The 20,483-nt window shown below is 41.4% G+C and overlaps 1 protein-coding gene across 8 annotated transcripts in view; it reads right to left on the bottom strand.

Moving 5' to 3' along the window:
• Positions 1-19,791, bottom strand: part of LOC130911305 (zinc finger protein 79-like) — a 76,411-nt gene extending 56,620 nt beyond the window's left edge. For 3 of the 8 annotated variants that reach the window (XM_057829181.1, XM_057829176.1, XM_057829173.1), the window contains exon 1: positions 19,485-19,791. Coding sequence is in view for 2 of the 8 variants with exons in the window: in XM_057829173.1 (XP_057685156.1) it covers positions 19,485-19,566 (82 nt within the window). In the remaining 6 variants the exon portion in view is untranslated. Of the gene's footprint in view, positions 1-12,504; positions 13,115-19,484 lie in introns of those variants that run through there. The other 5 variants (XM_057829177.1, XM_057829175.1, XM_057829178.1 and 2 more) reach the window with 4 other exon arrangements.
• Positions 19,792-20,483: the final 692 nt, after the last annotated feature.

The raw sequence follows: 20,483 nt of genomic DNA, 5'->3' as shown, positions 1-20,483 counted from the left end.
CTTGAGAGTCGAAGGACGCGCCGGCGCGTCCTCAGCGCACGTCGTCTTTGAAGCACTCTCGCGTTTTAATTACGTCACCCACATGCCGTTGGTTGGTCTCGTTTTAAAGTGCGGAAGTTGCGGTTTACTCTCGTTGTTATTTGAAGTCAATCGACCAACTAAAACGTGAGATATTGTCATTTAAGTTTTATAGTTTTATTGTCCTCTCAAAAAAACATTAAAACGCTGCATGGATCATTTGTTTATGTCTATATTTCCATCATTTCTTGTCCTTTTTCAAAACGGAAGCTCCATGAAAAAAACACAAATCAAACGAACCCTTTCGAAGTCACAGTGGAAGCACAAAATGCGTTTTTTTTTTTTTTTTATAAATATAACTGCCGTGCGAGGTTCCACCGAACGAGAGGCAGGAGTGTTCTGACGCAGCGAGGGGGCGAGCGACGGCCGTTTGAATCAAGCAAGCGGGCGAGCGACTTTGTGTGACTTTGAGGATGAACGGAAAACTAAATTTAGCGCAAGCAATTGTGCTTTTTGATCAACTTGAGGAAGAGGGTGGTCCAAATTCGTCATCATCGTCTTCTTCGGAAGAGTCCTCGAGTGAAGATAGTGACGGATTTGAACACGTGGGTGACGCCATCGACGAGCAGAGGTAAGCCAACTCACTTTTTTTTTTTTTTTAATGCTGTAAAAGTTTCTTTTGATATTGCAAGACAAAGTTAATTTTGATGCAATATAAGTGCGTGTTTGTGTATGTAATAATAAAATGTGCATATCAGATCAAAGTATAATTTGTGGTCTTCTTTCTATATGAAGATTAGGGATGTAGCACATATTCAGCTACGGTATTCTTTCTATTGTCATACATATAGATTTCCATTATTATTTATTGCTGTATATATTTTTATTTTATACTTTATTATTTTCATAAATACTGACTTTTGTTTCATGTACATTTATAGTGACAATGAAAGTAAAGTGAAATGAAAACGGAAGGGTGGAAAGAGGACCGACACCCCATGGAAGTGTGGGCTGTGATGTAGCCCTGTGTCTAATTCCAGGACGAAACTGCTTTTCGGAGTGGCATGCCTGAAAAAAATTTAACTTGTTTATTGTAAATATTTTTGAAAATACTTTTTCCCCCAATGTTATATATATATTTTTTTTCCCACAATCAGTCTTCTCAATTTGTGTATATAAATGTGTGTTCAAGAAGCTTGATTGTGTGTACATAGTTTTCATCAGGTGATGGGCCGCAATACCTAAACTCATAAAGAGATGGCCTCTAAACACTTTTTGTGTTAGATGGTATATTTTTTCACTGTTCTTCACTGTTTGGTCTGCTGTATATAACCTGTTTTGACTAGAGCATGTATAAATGCAAAAAACGCCTATGGCTATACCTGTTGTTTATGTTGAATTGTCAAATAAAAGACTATTTATTCTAATTTTTTTTGGTTGAATGTTCATCCTAACATGTTGAATAAATATTACAAAGTTTCAAAACGGTTCGTTACGCATGTTTGGTTGTCAATTGGACATCAATATTAAAAATTTTGACAAAACGATTTTGGAATTTTTGGTCTTTTTGGGCCCAAAATTATGATTTATAATTGGTCAGTGAAGGAAACAACAGTTTGGACATGAAGTTCAAGGTGTCACAAAAAAAGGGACCAAACCAGGCCATCGTAAACAATTCTGTCTTTGAAATATAAAGGCAACTTCAAAGGCATGCAAAATCAGACAAAATAGGCCCAGACCTTAAAGGGTTAAAAGGAAAAAGGTGAAAAATTTATGTTAATTTCTAATTGTGTTGTTTTATTTGTGTGCACCATAGCTCTTACAGTGTGATTACATCAAGGATGGAAAAAAAGTTGTAAACCATCAGTTTAAGAGACCATCTTTTCAATCGGGATGCTACACTAGTTAATTCTATCAGCATTTTAACTCATTGTTTATTTGTGATTTATTATTGTTATTTACGTGTTTATTTGTACTTTAATAAATAATTTAAGTGTTCCAATATGTCGTTTGTGAATTGATAAGCGTCAACAAAAATTTCATTGCTAAATTAGTAAACAAAAAAAAAACAAAAAATTTTTTTTTTAAATTATTAGATTAGTCGACTAATCGTAAAAATAGTCGGCTGACTAATCGGGAGAAAATTAGTCGTTTGGGACAGCCCCAGTAAAATCCCGTTTGATGTTGCATCATTGCTAGAGGCACGCGAAATTTCCGATTCTTAGATTATTCGCGATTCGGCTGTGGAAGATTCGAGAACTATTCACAAACATCCAAATTCCGATTATTGAATTATACCAGGTAAAGCAGAAATAAAACAGTCAGCGCCAGAGGTTGCGCTAGACTTTTTCGTTGTCTGTCATTTTGACTGAGAGTGTCATAAAAATCTGGTCATAATCTATTTTTACCCGTCACTTACATTTTTAAAATGATAATAATGACATATTCAATAGTATTTAGTTTTCATTCATTTTTAATTAATATTCTGTCCGAACAAGCTTAACAAGAGGCAAACAGACAGCGGAGTGCACCAATCAGCGACGGGCAGACATGCCGTTAGCAAAGCGACGAGGGCAGGACGAGGGACTTGGCGCGGAAGTAAACATACGAGGAGAAAGGAGTTTATTCAACATGGCTAGCGCGAGACAGACTGTTGTCAATGACTCGTGTCGATGAGTTTTAGCTCATTTAAAACGGAATTTACCGCGGATTGGAACATATTCTCGGCTTTCCCGTTCGCCATCCGTGTTGTTGTAGAGACGACTTTCGGCGCGCAAGAGTGACGTTGCTCGTGAAAAACACGTCACGCAAATAAACAAATCTGATTTGTCGAGTGATTTTGTACCTACTCGAGAGGCTGTGTCCCAGACTTTTCTCTCAGTGTTTGAAAAATACAGGGAGAACAGTCTGGCCGTGCCAGGCAAACACTCAGTTGCCTTGACATTTTTCTGAGTAAGGCCAACGACGTCATGCATCAAGTGAGACAATAGCTAATTAATATGCTCACTCGCCACCCTGTGGCCTGGGGTGTGAATTGCAACCTGTCAAAATGACAGATGGACTTCAGTTTTTTCCGTCACCGTTTTAAAAAATCGGTCAACGACGGAAAATATTCGGTTAACACTACCCCTGGTCAGCGCGGTCTTCGGGACGCAATGAGGAACGGACTGAGAGTAAATATCATGTTCAACTCATGCCGCTAGATATAAAAAACAATAATACCTGCGTCCGACAGCTGCTTCAAACAACGCCCAGTTGCTAGTTGCTACAAACATACGGCCACATACGGCTATAGTACATATCATATATGTGTAGCATTAAATGCAAAATGACAGTCGATGGCGGCGTTAGATCATGTCAAGAGAACGACGATGAGAAATGATAGACTCGCCATTTAGTAGTTGCCGCGTTGTAAACAGCCGCCATCTTAAAGCAGTAGACTTCTATAGAAGGCTCTGTTGTAATGGTAAAGCGAACCTAATCAACTTTTTATCTAAAATACTCCTAAATCGGCAAAATCTTGACTTGAATCTATCTTAAATGATGAAACAGTTTTAAAACTTTGACATGTCGAAGGTAGACAGAAGGGAAATTATGGAATAACGGGAACAATTTTAACAACTCTAACGGTTGATTCACATAAATAAAGTAATTGAATGTAGTTTAAAGCTGCTGGTACAGAATGTGACTTGAGGATTTTATTTACTGTTTTTAACTGTTAACTTGATACTGAAACATTAGTTTGGTTTAGCTGGAGAAGATTTTTGAACAATTTTGAAACTAATGTACAAAACATTAAAGGGGGGGGGGGTTAATAATCGATTTATAATCAAATCGGAGCCTCTGAATTGTAATCATAATCGAATCGTTAGGTGCCAAAAGATCCCACCTCTAATCATTGCGCTGCCGATGACTGTAAACTTTTATAGCAATATTTGATTTTTTCCTCAGCTACCGGTGCTCGCTAATAGGGTAGCTGCCAGTGAGCAAAGCTGCACTAGGCATTATGGGAAACAGAGTTTTGAACTGCTGCGTTTGGAAACATGATGGTTGAATTGTTTGTCTGTTTATTTCGGTTATTGTTTGCACGCAATCTAGAACACTGACTGAGGCAAATAATTGAGTGGGAATAAAAATTTGTCAATGACAACTGTATTTATAAGAATTTATAAAAATGTTTAGTTGGCACACAGTAGTAATGACGGGATCTATTGTTCACTTGAGGAAACGAATCCATTCCAGTTCGTTCAAACAAATCGTTCAAACAAATCATTCAAACAAATCGTTCAACGAAACGTTCACCGCCCTCATCCCCCTCCCCGCCCAAATGAATCGTTCGGTTAGTGAACGGGAAGTGACGTTGACGAACGAATCACCAAAGACCGCTTCGCAGTATAACTGAACGGGAAGTGACATTGCTTGGTCCCTCCCTCTCTTGCACACAGGCTCCTCATTGACCGCCCGTCGTAGTTTCAGAAATGAGTGACAGACGATATCATTCTGCTTTCACGGCATCGTCTCCCTCCTGCTGCTGCAAAAGCGAGGGAGAACTTCCGCGTCGTCTGTCGTATTTCTATGGGATCAAAGTCATGGCTCGTGCTTGCATTTCGATTTAGGACGCGGTTGAACATTTTCCTTTTGTGGGGGGAGTTGGGGTTTGGGGACGGGTAGAGGTGTGCAAAATTTCCGATTCTTAGATTATTCGCGATTTGGCCGTGGAAGATTCGAGAACGATTCACAAACATCCAAATTCCGATTATTGAAATATGTGAAGTAAAGCGGAAGTACACAACACTCAGTGCGCCGCGCGGTCTTCGGGACGGAACGGAGCGAGAGTAGCTAAACATCATGCTTCCAATTACCCGGCCCCTTATAAACGGCCGCCATCTTAAAGCAGTACACTTCCCTGCAAGGCTGTTGTAGCGAACCTTCCAAGCAAACCTAATTAACTTTTTATCTAAAATACTCCTAAATCGGTAAAATATTGACTTGAATCTATCTTTAAAATAGTTTTAAAACTTTCACATGTCAAAAGTAGACAAAAGGGAAATTATGGAATAACGGGAGCAATTTTAACAAATTTAACGGTTGATTCACAACATTAAATTAATTGAATGTAGTTTAAAGCTGCAGATACAGAATGGGGACTGGAGTTTTTTATTTAATGTTATTTTTGTATATTTGTTTACTGCTATATGTTAACTTGATACTAAAATAGTAGTGTGGTTTAGCCTGAGAGTATTTTTGAACAATTTTGGAACTAATGTACAAAACATTTAAAAAAAGAGGAAAAAAAGGAGGGGGGTGCATCAATAATCGTTTTATAATCGAATCGGAGCCTCTGAATCGTAATCGTAATCGAATCGTTAGGTGCCCAAAGATTCCCAGCTCTAGGGTCGGGGGCACACAGACTTCCTTTAGCATGATCTTGATCACATATACAATGCTGCTGATACCAGCCAACGCGGTATGCTTGCTGTCCCGAAAATAAATCGAAGGTTTAATTTCTAAATATGGAACGACCAACACATCATATTTACTTCACGCTCTGCTGTGTTTTTGTTTTTATGCTCATAGCTATTATTTTTGGTAACTATTGTTAAAACTAAAGTGTAAATAGCTAGTTGTCAAATGTGTTGCTCTGAAATGAAAACAATACTACATTTTGATATTAGACAGTTTCATTGCAAATCACTGGTATTAATAAATAAAATAATCCGGTCAGCTCCTCTGTTGTCCCCTCATCTCAGATCGTCAAATGCTAACGAGAAATAATTGTTTGCTCTTTACGATGTCGCCTTTCTACTCTCATTAGTCTGTTAAGAAAAACGTAAACATATTGCGACATCTCCCGTGCCCGCGTGCGTTGTTTTTGGGCGCTTGAGTAGCACATGATGGATGGATGGACATAATTTGTCAAACCAACCAACACCCGACACGCTCCGACACGAAATAAATAAATAAAACACTCGGAAAAAATGGACATGTATATACAGTTTCATTGCAAATCAGTATTATGGAGATCATGCCTCCATACAATGACAGTTCTCTCCCCCTGCACTGCCGTCACACGACTGCAGCTCAGCTTTTGCTTGCCTCGTAGCTACCCATGAAAGTGTTTTAAACTACTGTAAATTTGATAGTATGTCGTCATATGTAGTCTCGAGTCTGTTGAGAAAAGTAGTACACTAAACCATGCTCGCTAGGTTTGTGTGGTGTTTTTGTTTGTTTGAGCAGCATATGATAGGCTCCGCATTAACAAATATGTGACAAAGTCATTTCCTTTCATTTTTTGACTTGTTCACCGCATGACTGGAAAGTCCAAGTTAACAACAAGCTCGGTCAGGAGCCAGAGGACAGAGTAAGTGAACGGGAAGTGACATAACTCAGTCTTGCCCCCTGCATGCACGCTGGCTGCTTATTGGCCACACATGGAAGTGAGGGACAGATGCCCTGATTCTGTTCCCGCTCCCTCCCCTGCCCACGATGAGGCTGGCGTGTGATTGGTCGTGTGCGATGTCAGAAGACGCTGCCGCTTGTTAAACGCCCTCCCACGCAGCTAACAAGCCCCAACTTCATAGAACGAATCAGTGCAGAAGGTGATTCGTTCAAAAAGAACGAATCGTTCACGACCGATACAACACGAGCACATACCCTACAGCGTGTGTGTATTGCCTAGACCAGGGGTCCCCAACCTTTTTTACACAACGGACTGGTGTGATTTGAGTCTTTTTTTCACGGACCGGTGTTTTGACAAATTTTGCAACCCATCAAAAACTGCAACTATGCGGTTCTGCGGATGCACGTTAAATTACCGCATTCGCGGCCATTGGCGGCGAATGCAGCAATTCCAAAGACACTACAAACTTTCTTTAAAGAAAGGAATATTAACTTACGTTTGATCGTGGATGAATACGTAGAAAAGTTCTCCTCAGACCCATCCTGCCATGTTAGCTGCACACCGTTCTCTCACCGTTAACGCCTTGGCCGTGTCGTTAAGCATTAATTAAGAAGCCCGCTTCACAAAGATGCGATGTTGGAAATTGTAGCATGATTTGCAGTGTTCTCGTACCGCTGTTAGAATATTCCGGAATGACTTTAATTGTCTCAAATGTACGTTTAAGGTTGCCGTCATTTGCGATCTCTACAAGCTGAACCCCTTGTTGCACAGACATGCTCGAATCACTGGGTTTACTCACAAACGGGTCACGAATGCACTCCTTCGCAGTTCGTGAGTCTTTGAGGTTGTAGGCTCACCTTCTGTCTCGTCAGGTGCCCTTTTTCGCCGTGAAAAATCTCTCCAAAGACGTCTGTTTTCCAATCATTTTGGCTCGTGTGGGGGAACAAATGTGCTGCACCCGTGGCCTAGTCATACGTTATTATGGAGGACAAGTGCACATAGATATATTATATATACAAAACAAGATGTACTGCTTGCAGTCCAATTAATGGATTTCCATGACGACATTCTAATCTATACTGTAGTATTATATCTAGAGTAGACAGGGATATTGATGTGTTAAGCAGTGGCACAGGCCAAAGTTAATTTGGCCAGAATGCGGTCGTTAATAAAATATTACCTCTGTGCGGCCCGGTAGCAAATGCGCCATGGACCGGTACGGATTGGGACCCCTGGACTAGACTACACTTCCATGGGTCTGCATTATATTAATGAAATATTTAGGTACAGTGGTATCTCTGCATACAAAGTTAAATGGTTCCAGGATCTTGTTTGTAAGTAGAATTGTAACAAATTAGTTACTCCAATCACTCCAAGCTCAACTGCTGACTGACACCTACAGCACTGTTATTTTTTTTTTTTTTTTTTAAGATTTAAAATTTTAAAGAAATTAAGGGTACCAGTCATCATGATCTCTCCAAGAGATATCGGTGGTTGTGGTTTGTTTCCTCTATATGTGCAGGTACACAATTTGCAGTAGATTTATATTTTACAGCAATGTTGCACAGAAAAGGTGTCACCGTTTAATAAATGACTTAAAGTGCGTACGAAAGGAGAAAAAAAGTCTTAAATAGGATTATTTTGTGGATTAGAATCATATTTTGAGACGATTCGACTATATACAACAATTTAGCAAAGCGCAGATGACGAGAAATTAGTCTTTTAATCTGCCGGTTAGCCACGCCTACCATTATAGACCCTACTCACCAACGTCACAGAATGACGTGTCGCTGTATCCGGCCGCCATATTGTCCGTTTGTGTTTATCCGTATTCTCAATGGTTTCAATTTGTCGTGCAATTTATGGTGCAATTCATAGAAGCCCCGGTGCTTTCAGACGCTGTAAACTCATTGGATGCGTTGCATAAAAGGCGTTATGTGGAAAAGCTTCAGTCTATCCATTCGCCAGATCCATATTTGATGGCTAAATCGATATTTTTCGACCCGCTGTCTTCGCCCTCTCTGCCTGACATCTGCTACCCTGATATCTACAACTATCTTGTCCACACAAAATCAGCCTATTCTCACGAAAGTTTGAAAAACTTTAAGAGCAGCACTCTTAGCAACATTACCCCGCGTGACCCTTTACTTCCAATTTTCTAAAATGGCGACAATCAATAAAAAAAAAAAAAGTTGACTGCGATGGCCGACGCTTCAAGGATAGGTGGATATTGGACTATTTCTTCAATAAAACACGCAACAACTGTGTCTGCCCCATTTGCAAAGAGACAGTCGCCGTTTTCAAAAAGTTCGATGTGACGCAATATTACTAAACAAGACACGCTGACAAGTACGACAACATTACAGGGAAGATACGCAGCGAGAAATTTTAGCAACTTGAAGCTAGTTTAATTTCACAGCACAGTGTCGAAAGTGTCGAAAGAGAACGCCAAACAGACGAAATTGTTGAAATTATGAATTAAAAGAAAAATATAAAGCAAATGTGACACACAGAAGGGCTTGCTAAAATTTGTTTAAATATATTGTTCTATGTAAATCAGCCAAGGTAGCCTCCCGCATTTTTACCACACCAAATCTGGCCCCGTTTGCAAAAGGTTTGGACACACCTGTTTAACTTCTTTCACTTGGAACCAGCTAAATATTATTCAAAAAATAATGATGGTGGAAGAAATAAGCATCTCGAATTTGAAACTGTATGTTGTCGGCGGTTAGCCTAGCAATGATCTTAATTGTGGTTATCAGCCCAAAACCCTCTAAATATTAGGGGTGCAACGGTTCAGTTAGCCCACGGTTCGGTTTGAACCTCAGTTTTGGGATCACGGTTTCGGTTCGGTTTCGGTTTGCGTTTTTTTTAATTTTATTTTATTTTTTTTTATTAAACTGCCTTTATTTTGCTTTTTAAAAAAATGACATAAACACTTAAAATTTAAACATTTTTGACTGTTAAAATGCCTCTTAGCTCTTTAGCAAGTGTAGTGACTGACTACTGAAATACACACACAGTAGTAAAAAAGTTACTTGGCAAAGTAACTGGTGATACCTTTCATGTTTTTTTTTCATTTAAAAAAAAAAAAAAAACAACAACATAGTAACCTTTGCTATGTTTGGAGGTCATTTAATGTTGTGAATCAACCGATAGAGTTGATAAAATTGCTCCCGTTTTTGCCTTAGTTCCCTTCCGTCTACTTTCGACATGTGAAAATTTTATAACTGTTTCATCCTTTAAAGATAGACTCAAGTCAAGATTTTGCCGATTTAGGAGTATTTTGGATAAAAAGTTGCTAAGGTTTACTACAACAAAGCCTTTCTGAGAAGTATACTGCTCTAAAATGGCGGCTGTTTACTAACGCTACCGAGTGTCATTTCGCTTTTAGTTCTATATGCATGAGATATCTAGGCGTAGATTGTATGATGTCGGCCACGGTCAGGAAATTGGAGCCACCTAGCCTAGCATCGCGTTTGCTACAGCGTCTCAACAAACACTCTTCCCTCTCCGTGTATGACTTTTCTCGTGTCATTCAAGTATTAACCCCTTAATGCCTAAATTTTTTTTCCAATAATAAAAAAAATAATTGGGGTGTGTTTTTACTTTCAAATAGATGCTAAATTAAATTGAAAGTGTTAATTTGAATATAGCCCATAAAATAGTCATACATTTAGGTATGATGCCGATTAGCGACAACAGGCAATTAAGGAAAACAAATGGCAAAAAAGGCACATTCCCATCTCAGGTCTGAACACACTTTTATCGCAACATCTTTTTTCACTGCTTGTGAAATTCTGAAAATCAATTATTGTTTTTGTTTAAACACAGATGTACATCACATTTTTAATCAGACTAAAAGACATATGATGTAAATAAATAAATAAAAGAATATTTTTATCATAACAGGCAGGGCACTGGCAAATGTGCTGGCAACAATCACCCCTCTATTATCAAACCATTTGACTGCTCTTATGCAGACATTGTCCACAAGAGCCTCTTGCTCTTCAAATGTCCCTCTTCGCTTCTTCTTCATCTATGAGTCTGCACTGAAACAGCACCCACGCAGGCGATTGTGCTGCACGGTCCCAAGTGCAGGTATGCCCTTTTTTGCAAGAGCAACAAACAGATCTACAGATGAGAACCAGTTATCAAAGAACAGCAGGATGAATGACTTGTGCAAGCTTGAGCACAATGTTACCACTGGCTCCAATGTCTGGTTGGCCTGGTACCGGATCTATTTTCCCTGTGAATATGTCAAATGAGTGCACCAGACCTCTTGTGTCGCACAGTACAAAAATCTTGTATCCCAATTTGTATGGCTTTTTTTGGGATATATTGCTTTAGGCTCGATCTGCCCTTGATGTAGCTCTTGCAGGTCTTGCAGGTGCAGCACTGGTGGTTGGAGGTGGATGAGGCGGATCATCATCATCTTCCTCACTGCTGCTAATGTCCACTGTAGAGTCATTGCTGCTGCTTTCATCACCTGGTGCAGAAAATAATAAATCACTTTAGGAAACACCAAACATTTTTATCTTTTCAGTGTGTTCACATAGTTACATCCATAGATGTCAAACAAGCTCAAACTTGACACAAACTCACCTTCACTTGCTTTATTAGGATTGTACTCCTCATCGCTGCCCTCACTCTCACTGAGAGCACTCTCAACAGGAGGTGGTTTGGCCCAGTGTGCTAGCTTTGCGTAAAAAGCTGCTGCATTCATTTGTATTTCTGCAGAAAAATAAGGTAAAGAAATTACTGTTATAATTTCAAAACAAAATGTGTTGAAAACCATCAACATACATACATTTGCTTCTGTTTGGTAGTTATCAGCTCATGCTGTGTTCATTTTTCATTATATAGAAATAAGAAAAATAAATCAATAGCAATGACATTGTTTATGCAACACGTTATGTTTATTATGTCTACAGATGACAACAAGTGTGGCAATGTGTAAATAAAACGTGTCTAAAAGTGGAACGACATGGAGGCACCCGTGTGCACCGTTGCATATAAAGGATGCGTTCATTTATTTGTTCTACAGAAAAATAGTAACCACAAATGCCCTTTTTTATGCAACACATTACTTTTGTAATGTTTACAGATGATAACGAGAGTGATAGTTTATAGATAAAACGCGTGCGAGTGTTGCAAACCTTCGACAAACAACGCATTTACGTTTGCGGGGTGGCGGGGGAGGGGGGAGGTGCTTTTCCGATGATGCCGGCTGTAGCGATAGCGCTACAAACCAAAATCGTCATAGAGCTTCAAAAATACTCATCATAGAAACTCTATCTCATCGTGTTAGCAACACAAGTACACAATAAGACGGTACATATTTTTTTATTTTAGCTGACTTACCTTGAATTGAATGAATTAGTCAAGTTGGTGCGCAGGACTTCGACGTGGCTTTCATCTTGAATATCACGGTCCGGAAAAGGAAGCGGTGTTGTCTCTGGTCGGACACGACTGAAACTAATGCTTGAAAAAGGTTCCTAGGCATGTGTTTGACATTAATGTACCGGCAGTGAACAAAGGCAGACGATATGTTGGCCGCTTTCAAAGCGGGAACGGTATGATGCCGAATCGCGACATTCGGCGTTAAGGGGTTAACGAACATTGGCTCCTTGCTGAAACGGTGACCAAATCCGAACGGATGAAAAAAAACAAAAACGCAATGCACGAAAAACGTGCAGATTTTGAACGTAACGGACGGCGTACACATTTAAAAACCAGTGCTCACTTGTACAAATTACGACGAGACCGTACAACTTGACAGGTATGAATTATAGTGGACCGTCACAGTTAGGTAGTAGCACTCTGTAGCACGGGACGTCCAACTATTAGCGGTCAGGGCGAAACTATGTGCTTTCGTGAAATCATCTTCAATGGCTTTGCGTGCCATTTCTTAAATGTCGGGGATTATGTTGTGGGCGAAATATGTCCGCGAGGGAACAATATAACGCGGGTCAAGCGTTGCAATTAAATTAACGAAGCCCACATCTTCAACCACGGAATATGGTTGCATGTCTTTTGCAATGCAAATCCCCACTGCGTGGGTTATTTTCTTGTGTTTTTCTGACCTGATATTGTAAGGCTTTTGGAACTCCTCTTCTATAGACCCGTGTGTTTTCACTGGTGTCATCTTTGGGGTTGTCCTGCTCTGAGAAAGCGATGTCTTTGGGTGATGCCGGCTGAAGTGCTGACTGCTGGGTCATGTTAGAAGTCTTGCCGTTAGCATAGGGAACAAGCGCTGAGCAATGCTTGCAAATTGTTTTATGTTTTTTTCAATATTTTCTCTCCGTCTGCATTGTAGTCCACAGGGAAACCGAAATGTTGCCACACCGCAGATTTGAAAGAAGCCGGTGCTTCCTCAAAATTCGGTCTGTCGACTCCTCCGCTCGCCATAACTTTTTTTGTTTTCTTTCTCGTTTCACTTTCACCTCGCTCGGAAGCGAGAGAGGGCGTTACTCGGCTCCTATTACACAGGTGCTTGACAGCGATTGGACATTTACTCGTGGGGCAGGAATTTCCCCACAGCTGCGCTTCACGTCACACACAGGCACAGAGAGTTTGACCAATTCATTCCACAAGCGTTCGGAATAAATTACTGTAATTGCAAAACCAAAAAGGCGCGGTTCATAAAGGCGTATTGAACCGAACAGGGCGAACCGTTCGGTTCGGTTTTGAACCGCAAACCGTTGCACTGCTACTATATATATATATTAAATGCATCTTACCAGATATAAAATGACTACTACATAATCTGTGGTAATCGTTTGGAGCCCAGTTTTCTCGTCGAATTGCAGCAGTCCATCTCGCTCTCCTCACCGGGTCTCTTGGAATACGGTAGAACTTCAAGTCTCTCCGTATATCTTCTCTGTTATTGCAACCAACCGCCACACACGCCTTCACCATTTTGATTATTAATGTTAACGAGCAGAAAAACACGCCATAATAGGAGGAATTTACGTAGCGGTAATGCTAAAACCCGACGAGTAGACGGACAACATGGCGCGGAGGCGTGCTTGTGACGTCATGTGAGTAGGGTCTATAGGGCTATAGCGTCCCCAACAGGTGGATGATGTCTGCGGAGTCACAATTACATCTGATTTAGTATGCAGCCCATTGAGGGGGAATTATTCACAACGAGGAAAACGCGATGAAGAGAGCCGCAAAATGTCATTGTTTCAGTCTCTCTACTCCAATATTTTTACAGGATATTCTTTTTATCCAAGTATTTTTCCCCAATAGCTAAATAAATGGCTTGAGAAGGACCATTCAGCCCATTGAGGGGAAATTATTCAGAACGAGGAAAATGCGACGAAGAGAGCTGCAAAATGTCATTGTTTCAGTCTCTCTATTCCAATATTTTTACAGGATATTCTTTTTATCCAAGTATTTTTCCCCATTAGCTAAATAAATGGGTTGAGAAGGACCATTCAGCCCATTGAGGGGAAATTATTCAGAACGAGGAAAATGCGATGAAGAGAGCCGCAAAATGTCATTGTTTCAGTCTCTCTACTCCAATATTTTTACAGGATATTCTTTTTATCCAAGTATTTTTCCCCAATAGCTAAATAAATGGCTTGAGAAGGACCATTCAGCCCATTGAGGGGAAATTATTCAGAACGAGGAAAATGCGCCGAAGACAGCCGCAAAATGTCATTGTTTCAGTCTCTCTATTCCAATATCTTACAGGATATTTCTTTTATCCAAGTATCTTTCCCCAATAGCTAAATAAATGGATTGAGATGGACCAGTCAGCCCGTTGAGGGGGAATTATTTAGAACGAGGAAAACGTGATGATGACAGCCGCAAAATGTCATTGTTTCAGTCTCTCTACTCCAATATTTTTACAGGATATCATTTTTATCCAAGTATTTTCCCCAATAGCTAAATAAATGGCATGGTGATGACAAATAACAGTCTTGTGCTAAATGGAATATGAAATAATAAAATTGCATTTATTCAAGACAACATGGCAAAATTACTCCATAATGGTCAAAACTGTCGACTTCACCTTTACTGTCGCACCTCCCGAACGATATTTTATGCAACCAACACGCTAACCCGAACCAAGTGATGTTTCAAAGTCTTCGAAGCGGAAAATCACACATAACTTAACTCATAAATAACACATAACATCATTTTACATGACGACTGGGTTGTCGATTGTCTTTGCCGACGGGCAAATCATGATATCGTTAGATAATCGTTATCGTGACCCTTGTATCGCGAATCGTATCGTATATCTGAGGTTCCCACTCCTACTTAGCAGGCAGGCATAGTACTCTCAGGTGTATTGTATTGAAGCCTACATGGGACAATGGATGGAAATTGTTTATTTATATTGCGTCACATCACGGTCTGTTAAATTTAAAGTGTATGTCAACACCTGGGGAAATGCTAATATTCCATCATTTATCCATAAACGAATGCCTTTTGGATTCATATCATGTCACTTCGTGTAATTACACACATCGCAACACCAAGAAAATGAGAGAAATTTGGGTCAATTTCAAGCTAAAAAGACCCGCCCCCGAGATCCCGGAAATCTGGCAGATTGTGGGCGTGACATCAAAACAAGGAAACAACCGGCTCAGTGCTTTAGTACTGAATGGCGGCGTTGATGGCGGACAATTACATTTCTCGTTGCAGCGACGAATCCGACGTAAAGACCATTCTTCTAATGGTGACGAGGAGAGTTATGAACCTTTCTTTGGTGTTTTGGGTTATCAATTTGAGCCCAAACGAAAGCCAATGCAGCCTAATGAAAGGATCATTGAGGGGAGCAATCACACTGATGAAACCCTGACAACAGTTCGTGTGGGAAACACCAAATGGTATGTTTTGCATTTCTTTTTGTGAAGCTGATACACCGTGACCGCAAAATACAGTAATGTATAGAATAGGGCTGTCCCAAACGACTAATTTTCTCCCGATTAGTCAGCCGACTATTTTTACGATTAGTCGACTAATCTAATCATTAAAAAAAAAAATTTTTTTTGTTTTGTTTACTAATTTAGCAATGACATTTTTGTTGACGCTTATCAATTCACCAAAAACATATTGGAACACTTAAATTATTTATTAAAGTACAAATAAACACGTAAATAACAATAATAAATCACAAATAAACAATGAGTTCAAATGCTGATAGAATTAACTAGTGTAGCATCCCGATTGAAAAGATGGTCTCTTAAATTGATGGTTTACAACTTTTATTCCATCCTTGACGTAATCACACTCTAAGAGCTACGGTGCACACAAATAAAACAACACAATTAGAAAGTAATGAAAACTTTTCACCTTTTTCCTTTTAAAACCTATTTATATATCAATGAATTGCCTATATGAATTGCCTTTACCTTAATTTATTACCTTATCATTGACAATGTCTCCCTTGAGTGCAATCACTGTATATACTGTATATATTTATGACCTTTTAACCTTATATAATTTTCTATACCATAAAATAAACCATAACATGAAATAAACCTTTCAGTTAGCATTAAGAACAATACTAATAGCACTTATAGGCCCATTGTCAATGAAACATTATTATTTAGTAAGGCGACAGCACCCTCTGGTGTACAAAAAATGAAAAGAAAAAAAAAATTACAAACGGTGACGGCGCTTGAGGTGATTATTCACGGCCGACATGCAGCCAAGCTTGGCATTGAAGAGACAGGACAGACGAGTACCCTCCTTTGTTTCTTTAAAATAAGTCAATGTTTTGGACACTCTGGTGCGCTTTTTTGGCTTTGTGCCGCTTTCCCCGCTTGCATACAGAGCATCCGACATTCTGAACTTTCCGCGCATATATTTTTTTAACCCTTCATTAACCGTCGACGGGATGTTGTGCTCGTCGACGGATTTACGTCATCGATGACATCGACTATGTCGACTAGTCGGGACAGCTCTAGTATAGAATAATTATCATTTAATATGCTATCATCGGTTTCGCTCTGCCAACCGACACTAATATGAATGGGATTAGAGCAGGGGTCCCCAACCTTTTTTGCACCATGGACCGGTGTGATTTGGGTCTTTTTTTTCACGGACCGGTGTCCCTCTTTTATATTCAGCTGGACTCTCAATGTTATCCAATGGTGCTAAAAAACTATTTACATCACAAACATAAATGTGCAACACGGAAATGGCGTAAATTAACGCTTAACGACACGGCGAAGTCGTTAAGTGAGAGGGCTACATGCAGTTGTTGTGTGCGCCAAACATGGCAAACGTAAGTTAATATTCCTTTCTTTAAAGAAAGTTTGTAGTGTGTACTTAGGAATCGCTTCATTCGCGGTCCTTTTTAACGTTACGCGCATGCCAACTTTGTCAGAACACCGGCAATGTCCATCCATCCATCCATCCATTATCTTCCGCTTATTCCGGGGTCGGGTCGCGGGGGCAGCAGCTTCAGCAGAGAAGCCCAAACTTCCCTCTCCCCAGCCACTTCAGCCAGCTCCTCCGGCGGGATTCCAAGACGTTCCCAGGCCAGCCGAGCGACATAGTCTCTCCAGCGTGTCCTGGGTCGACCTCGGGGTCTCCCGCCGGTGGGACATGCCCGGAACACCTCTCCAGGGAGGCGTCCAGGAGGCATCCGAACCAGATGCCCGAGCCACCTCAACTGGCTCCTCTCAACGCGGAGGAGTAGCGGCTCGACACCAAGCCCCTCCCGGATGACCGAGCTTCTCACCCGATCTCTAAGGGAGAGCCCGGACACCCTGCGGAGGAAACTCATTTCGGCCGCTTGTATCCGGGATCTTGTTCTTTCGGTCACGACCCACAGCTCGTGACCATAGGTGAGGGTAGGAACGTAGATCGACCGGTAAATCGAGAGCTTCGCCTTTTGGCTCAGCTCCTTCTTCACCACAACGGACCGGTGCAGAGTCCGCATCACTGCAGACGCTGCACCGATCCGCCTGTCAATCTCCCGCTCCCTCCTACCCTCACTCGTGAACAAGACCCCAAGATACTTGAACTCCTCCACTTGGGGCAGGATCTTATCCCCGACCCGGAGAGGGCATGCCACCCTTTTCCGGCTGAGGACCATGGTCTCGGATTTGGAGGTGCTGATCTTCATCCCAACCGCTTCACACTCGGCTGCAAACCGCCCCAGTGAGAGTTGGCGGTCACGGCTTGATGAAGCCAACAGCACCACATCATCTGCAAAAAGCAGAGATGAGATGCTGAGGCCACCAAACCGGACCCCCTCAACGCTTCGGCTGCGCCTAGAAATTCTGTCCATAAAAATTATGAACAGAATCGGTGACAAAGGGCAGCCTTGGCGGAGTCCAATCCTCACTGGGAACGAATTCGACTTACTACCGGCAATGCGGACCAGACTCTGACACCGGTCGTACAGGGACCGAACAGCCCTTACCAAGGGGCTCGGTACCCCGTACTCCCGGAGCACCCTCCACAGGACTCCCCTAGGCACACGGTCGAACGCCTTCTCCAAATCCACAAAACACATGTAGACTGGTTGAGCGAACTCCCATGCACCCTCGAGGACCCTGCCGAGGGTGTAGAGCTGGTCCACTGTTCCACGGCCGGGACGAAAACCACACTGCTCCTCCTGAATCCGAGATTCGACTTCCCGACGGACCCTCCTCTCCAGCACCCCTGAATAGACTTTACCGGGGAGGCTGAGGAGTGTGATCCCTCTATAATTGGAACACACCCACCGGCAATGTGCGGCAGAAAAATACAGAAAATATACAATAGCATTTGTTTTTAGCCCCGTCGTGTTAAGAACAGGGAAAAAATACAACTCACCCGCTCAATCAGTGGGAGGGCTGAGTTTGTTTCGTTGAGACGAGATGGGAGAATGAGAGAAGCTAGCATCAAGCTAGCGATCTTGGAAATTGTAGCACAGTTTTCAGCGCGCTCCAAGCGATGTCGGGATATTCCGAAATGACTTTAATCCAGAACTTCGGTAGAGTTGTTGTCTCAAATGTACGTTAAAGTCGCCGTGATTTGCGATCTCTACAAGCTGATATTCCTGTTCCACAGACATGCTCGAATCACTCGATTTATTCACATACGGGTCACGAATTCACTCCTTCGCAGTTCATGGGTTGTTAGTGATTGGGAAGTAGCATAAATTTTGTTTTCTTTGAGGTTGTAGGCACATCTTCTGGCTCGTCAGGTTCCCGTTTCCCTGTAAAATTGCAAAATTAGCCCTCCTAGCACTGACGAACTTTACTCATTGTCTGCGTAGTCCAGCTCTTTTTCTTGCGTTCGGGAACTCATGGGTACTACATTGCGACAAATGGCTATTTGTAAACCACATAGCATGACAGGTTTGAACCATTTTAGCGATTTTTTGATAAAACACGAACGCAACTCTCTCGTCGATAAACAGCGATGGCACCTGCCTCGACCTTTTGTTTCCTTGTTATGACGTCTCCGCCCCATTCGGCTGTTTCCAGAACACTTTCGGAAATGTTCGTCATTTTCGATCTATTTTCGATAATTGCTCATTAATGTGATTGATTTTTTTTTGTTAACTTTATCAATATTTGTTATCTTGGCACATAACGGTTCTATTGATGTCTCAAACCCCCTTTGCGTTTTCATACCCTTTAATTGTCCGTCTTAAATAATTTGAAAATTTACACTGTCACTGCTTACAAAGCGTTAAAGTACTACGTATGTTGTCGTGACAAGCTGGGGAGGGGTTTCTTGTCCCCTGGTCCCTACAAGTCGGTTGACAGCCCTGATTAAACACCTCAGGCTTCATGGAATACAAGTGTCGAGTGCAAAGTGCAATGCGGAGTGCAGCGTTTTTGACACGCTGCCCCGTCAGAACCAGTTAAGTAAAACAATAAATTACGTCTGTCTTCTGCTGTACCCGCGAACCGAACCTGGATTACGCAGTAGATGACGGATGGATGGAATAGTACGAATAAATAGCGTTATTACCTACGGTAGATATAACGTTTATAGAACTAGATGAGAAAAGACAGACTCGGCGGCGTTAGCACTTCTAATAATTTCCAGGCCACTGTATGTACCACGAAGTAATGAACGTCAAAAGTGAACCAACCTTCTCGTCTGTGACGAACAACTTTAACGTTACAAAGTTCTTCAGGGAATTTTTCTGCCACCGGTGTCGTTCTCCCGTCCATTTTCCACGATCGACGCGTTCTTCTCGTTAGCCGCTAGGCTCGGCTAGGCTGAAGTGGGCAGCAAAGCTTCAAAGTGCGCCGAGACGACTTCAATATTTAAACGAATAAAAGTGTTCGACACGTCGAGGGTTCGGCTCAGTGAAGCGAGGAGAATAATAGAGAAAAAAAGACGGGTGAAAAGAAAACAGTGACGGTGTAGTTTCCAGAACTGTTTGGGAGGGTGTTTGTCTGTTGGGGGGGGGGGGGGGGGCCTTCGTGTCAAACTATTCACGCTATGTGATTGGCTGAGGAGTCATGTGCTTTCGTAAATGTGCCTGATCAAAACTGCAAGGTGCTGGCGCTCGTGCCTGATTAAAAGAAAAACGCAATATTTCTATTTTATTGTCAAATTGAATCCCCAAATAATTTATTTTGCTTTCATAAAATTATTTCTGTAATGCATATATATATATATATATATATATATATATATATATATATATATATATATATATATATATATATATATATATAAAATTAAAAATCGTCGTCTCGCCCACCCGGGCGGTATGGTCTCTCCTTTCAAACTCGGGTCCTCTACCAGAGGCCGGGGAGCTTGAGGGTCCTGCGCAGGATCTTAGCTGTCCCTAGGATTGCGCTCTTCTGAATGGAGACGTCGGACGTTGTTCCTGGTATCTGTTGGAGCCATGCACCCAGCTTGGGGGTTACTGCCCCTAGTGTCCCGATCACTACTGGCCCCACTCTTGCCTTCACTCCCCACATTTTCTCCAACTCTTCCTTCAACCCTTGATATTTCTCCAGCTTTTCATGTTCTTTTTTCCAGATGTTGCTATCGCTCGGGATTGCTACATTTATCACTACTGCTGTCTTCTGATGTTTATCAACCACCACTATGTCAGGCTGGTTAGACATCACCA

This window comes from Corythoichthys intestinalis, unplaced genomic scaffold (genome assembly GCF_030265065.1).
Source record: "Corythoichthys intestinalis isolate RoL2023-P3 unplaced genomic scaffold, ASM3026506v1 HiC_scaffold_25, whole genome shotgun sequence".
NCBI classification, from domain to species: domain Eukaryota; kingdom Metazoa; phylum Chordata; class Actinopteri; order Syngnathiformes; family Syngnathidae; genus Corythoichthys; species Corythoichthys intestinalis.
This window is presented reverse-complemented; position numbering and strand designations above follow the sequence as displayed.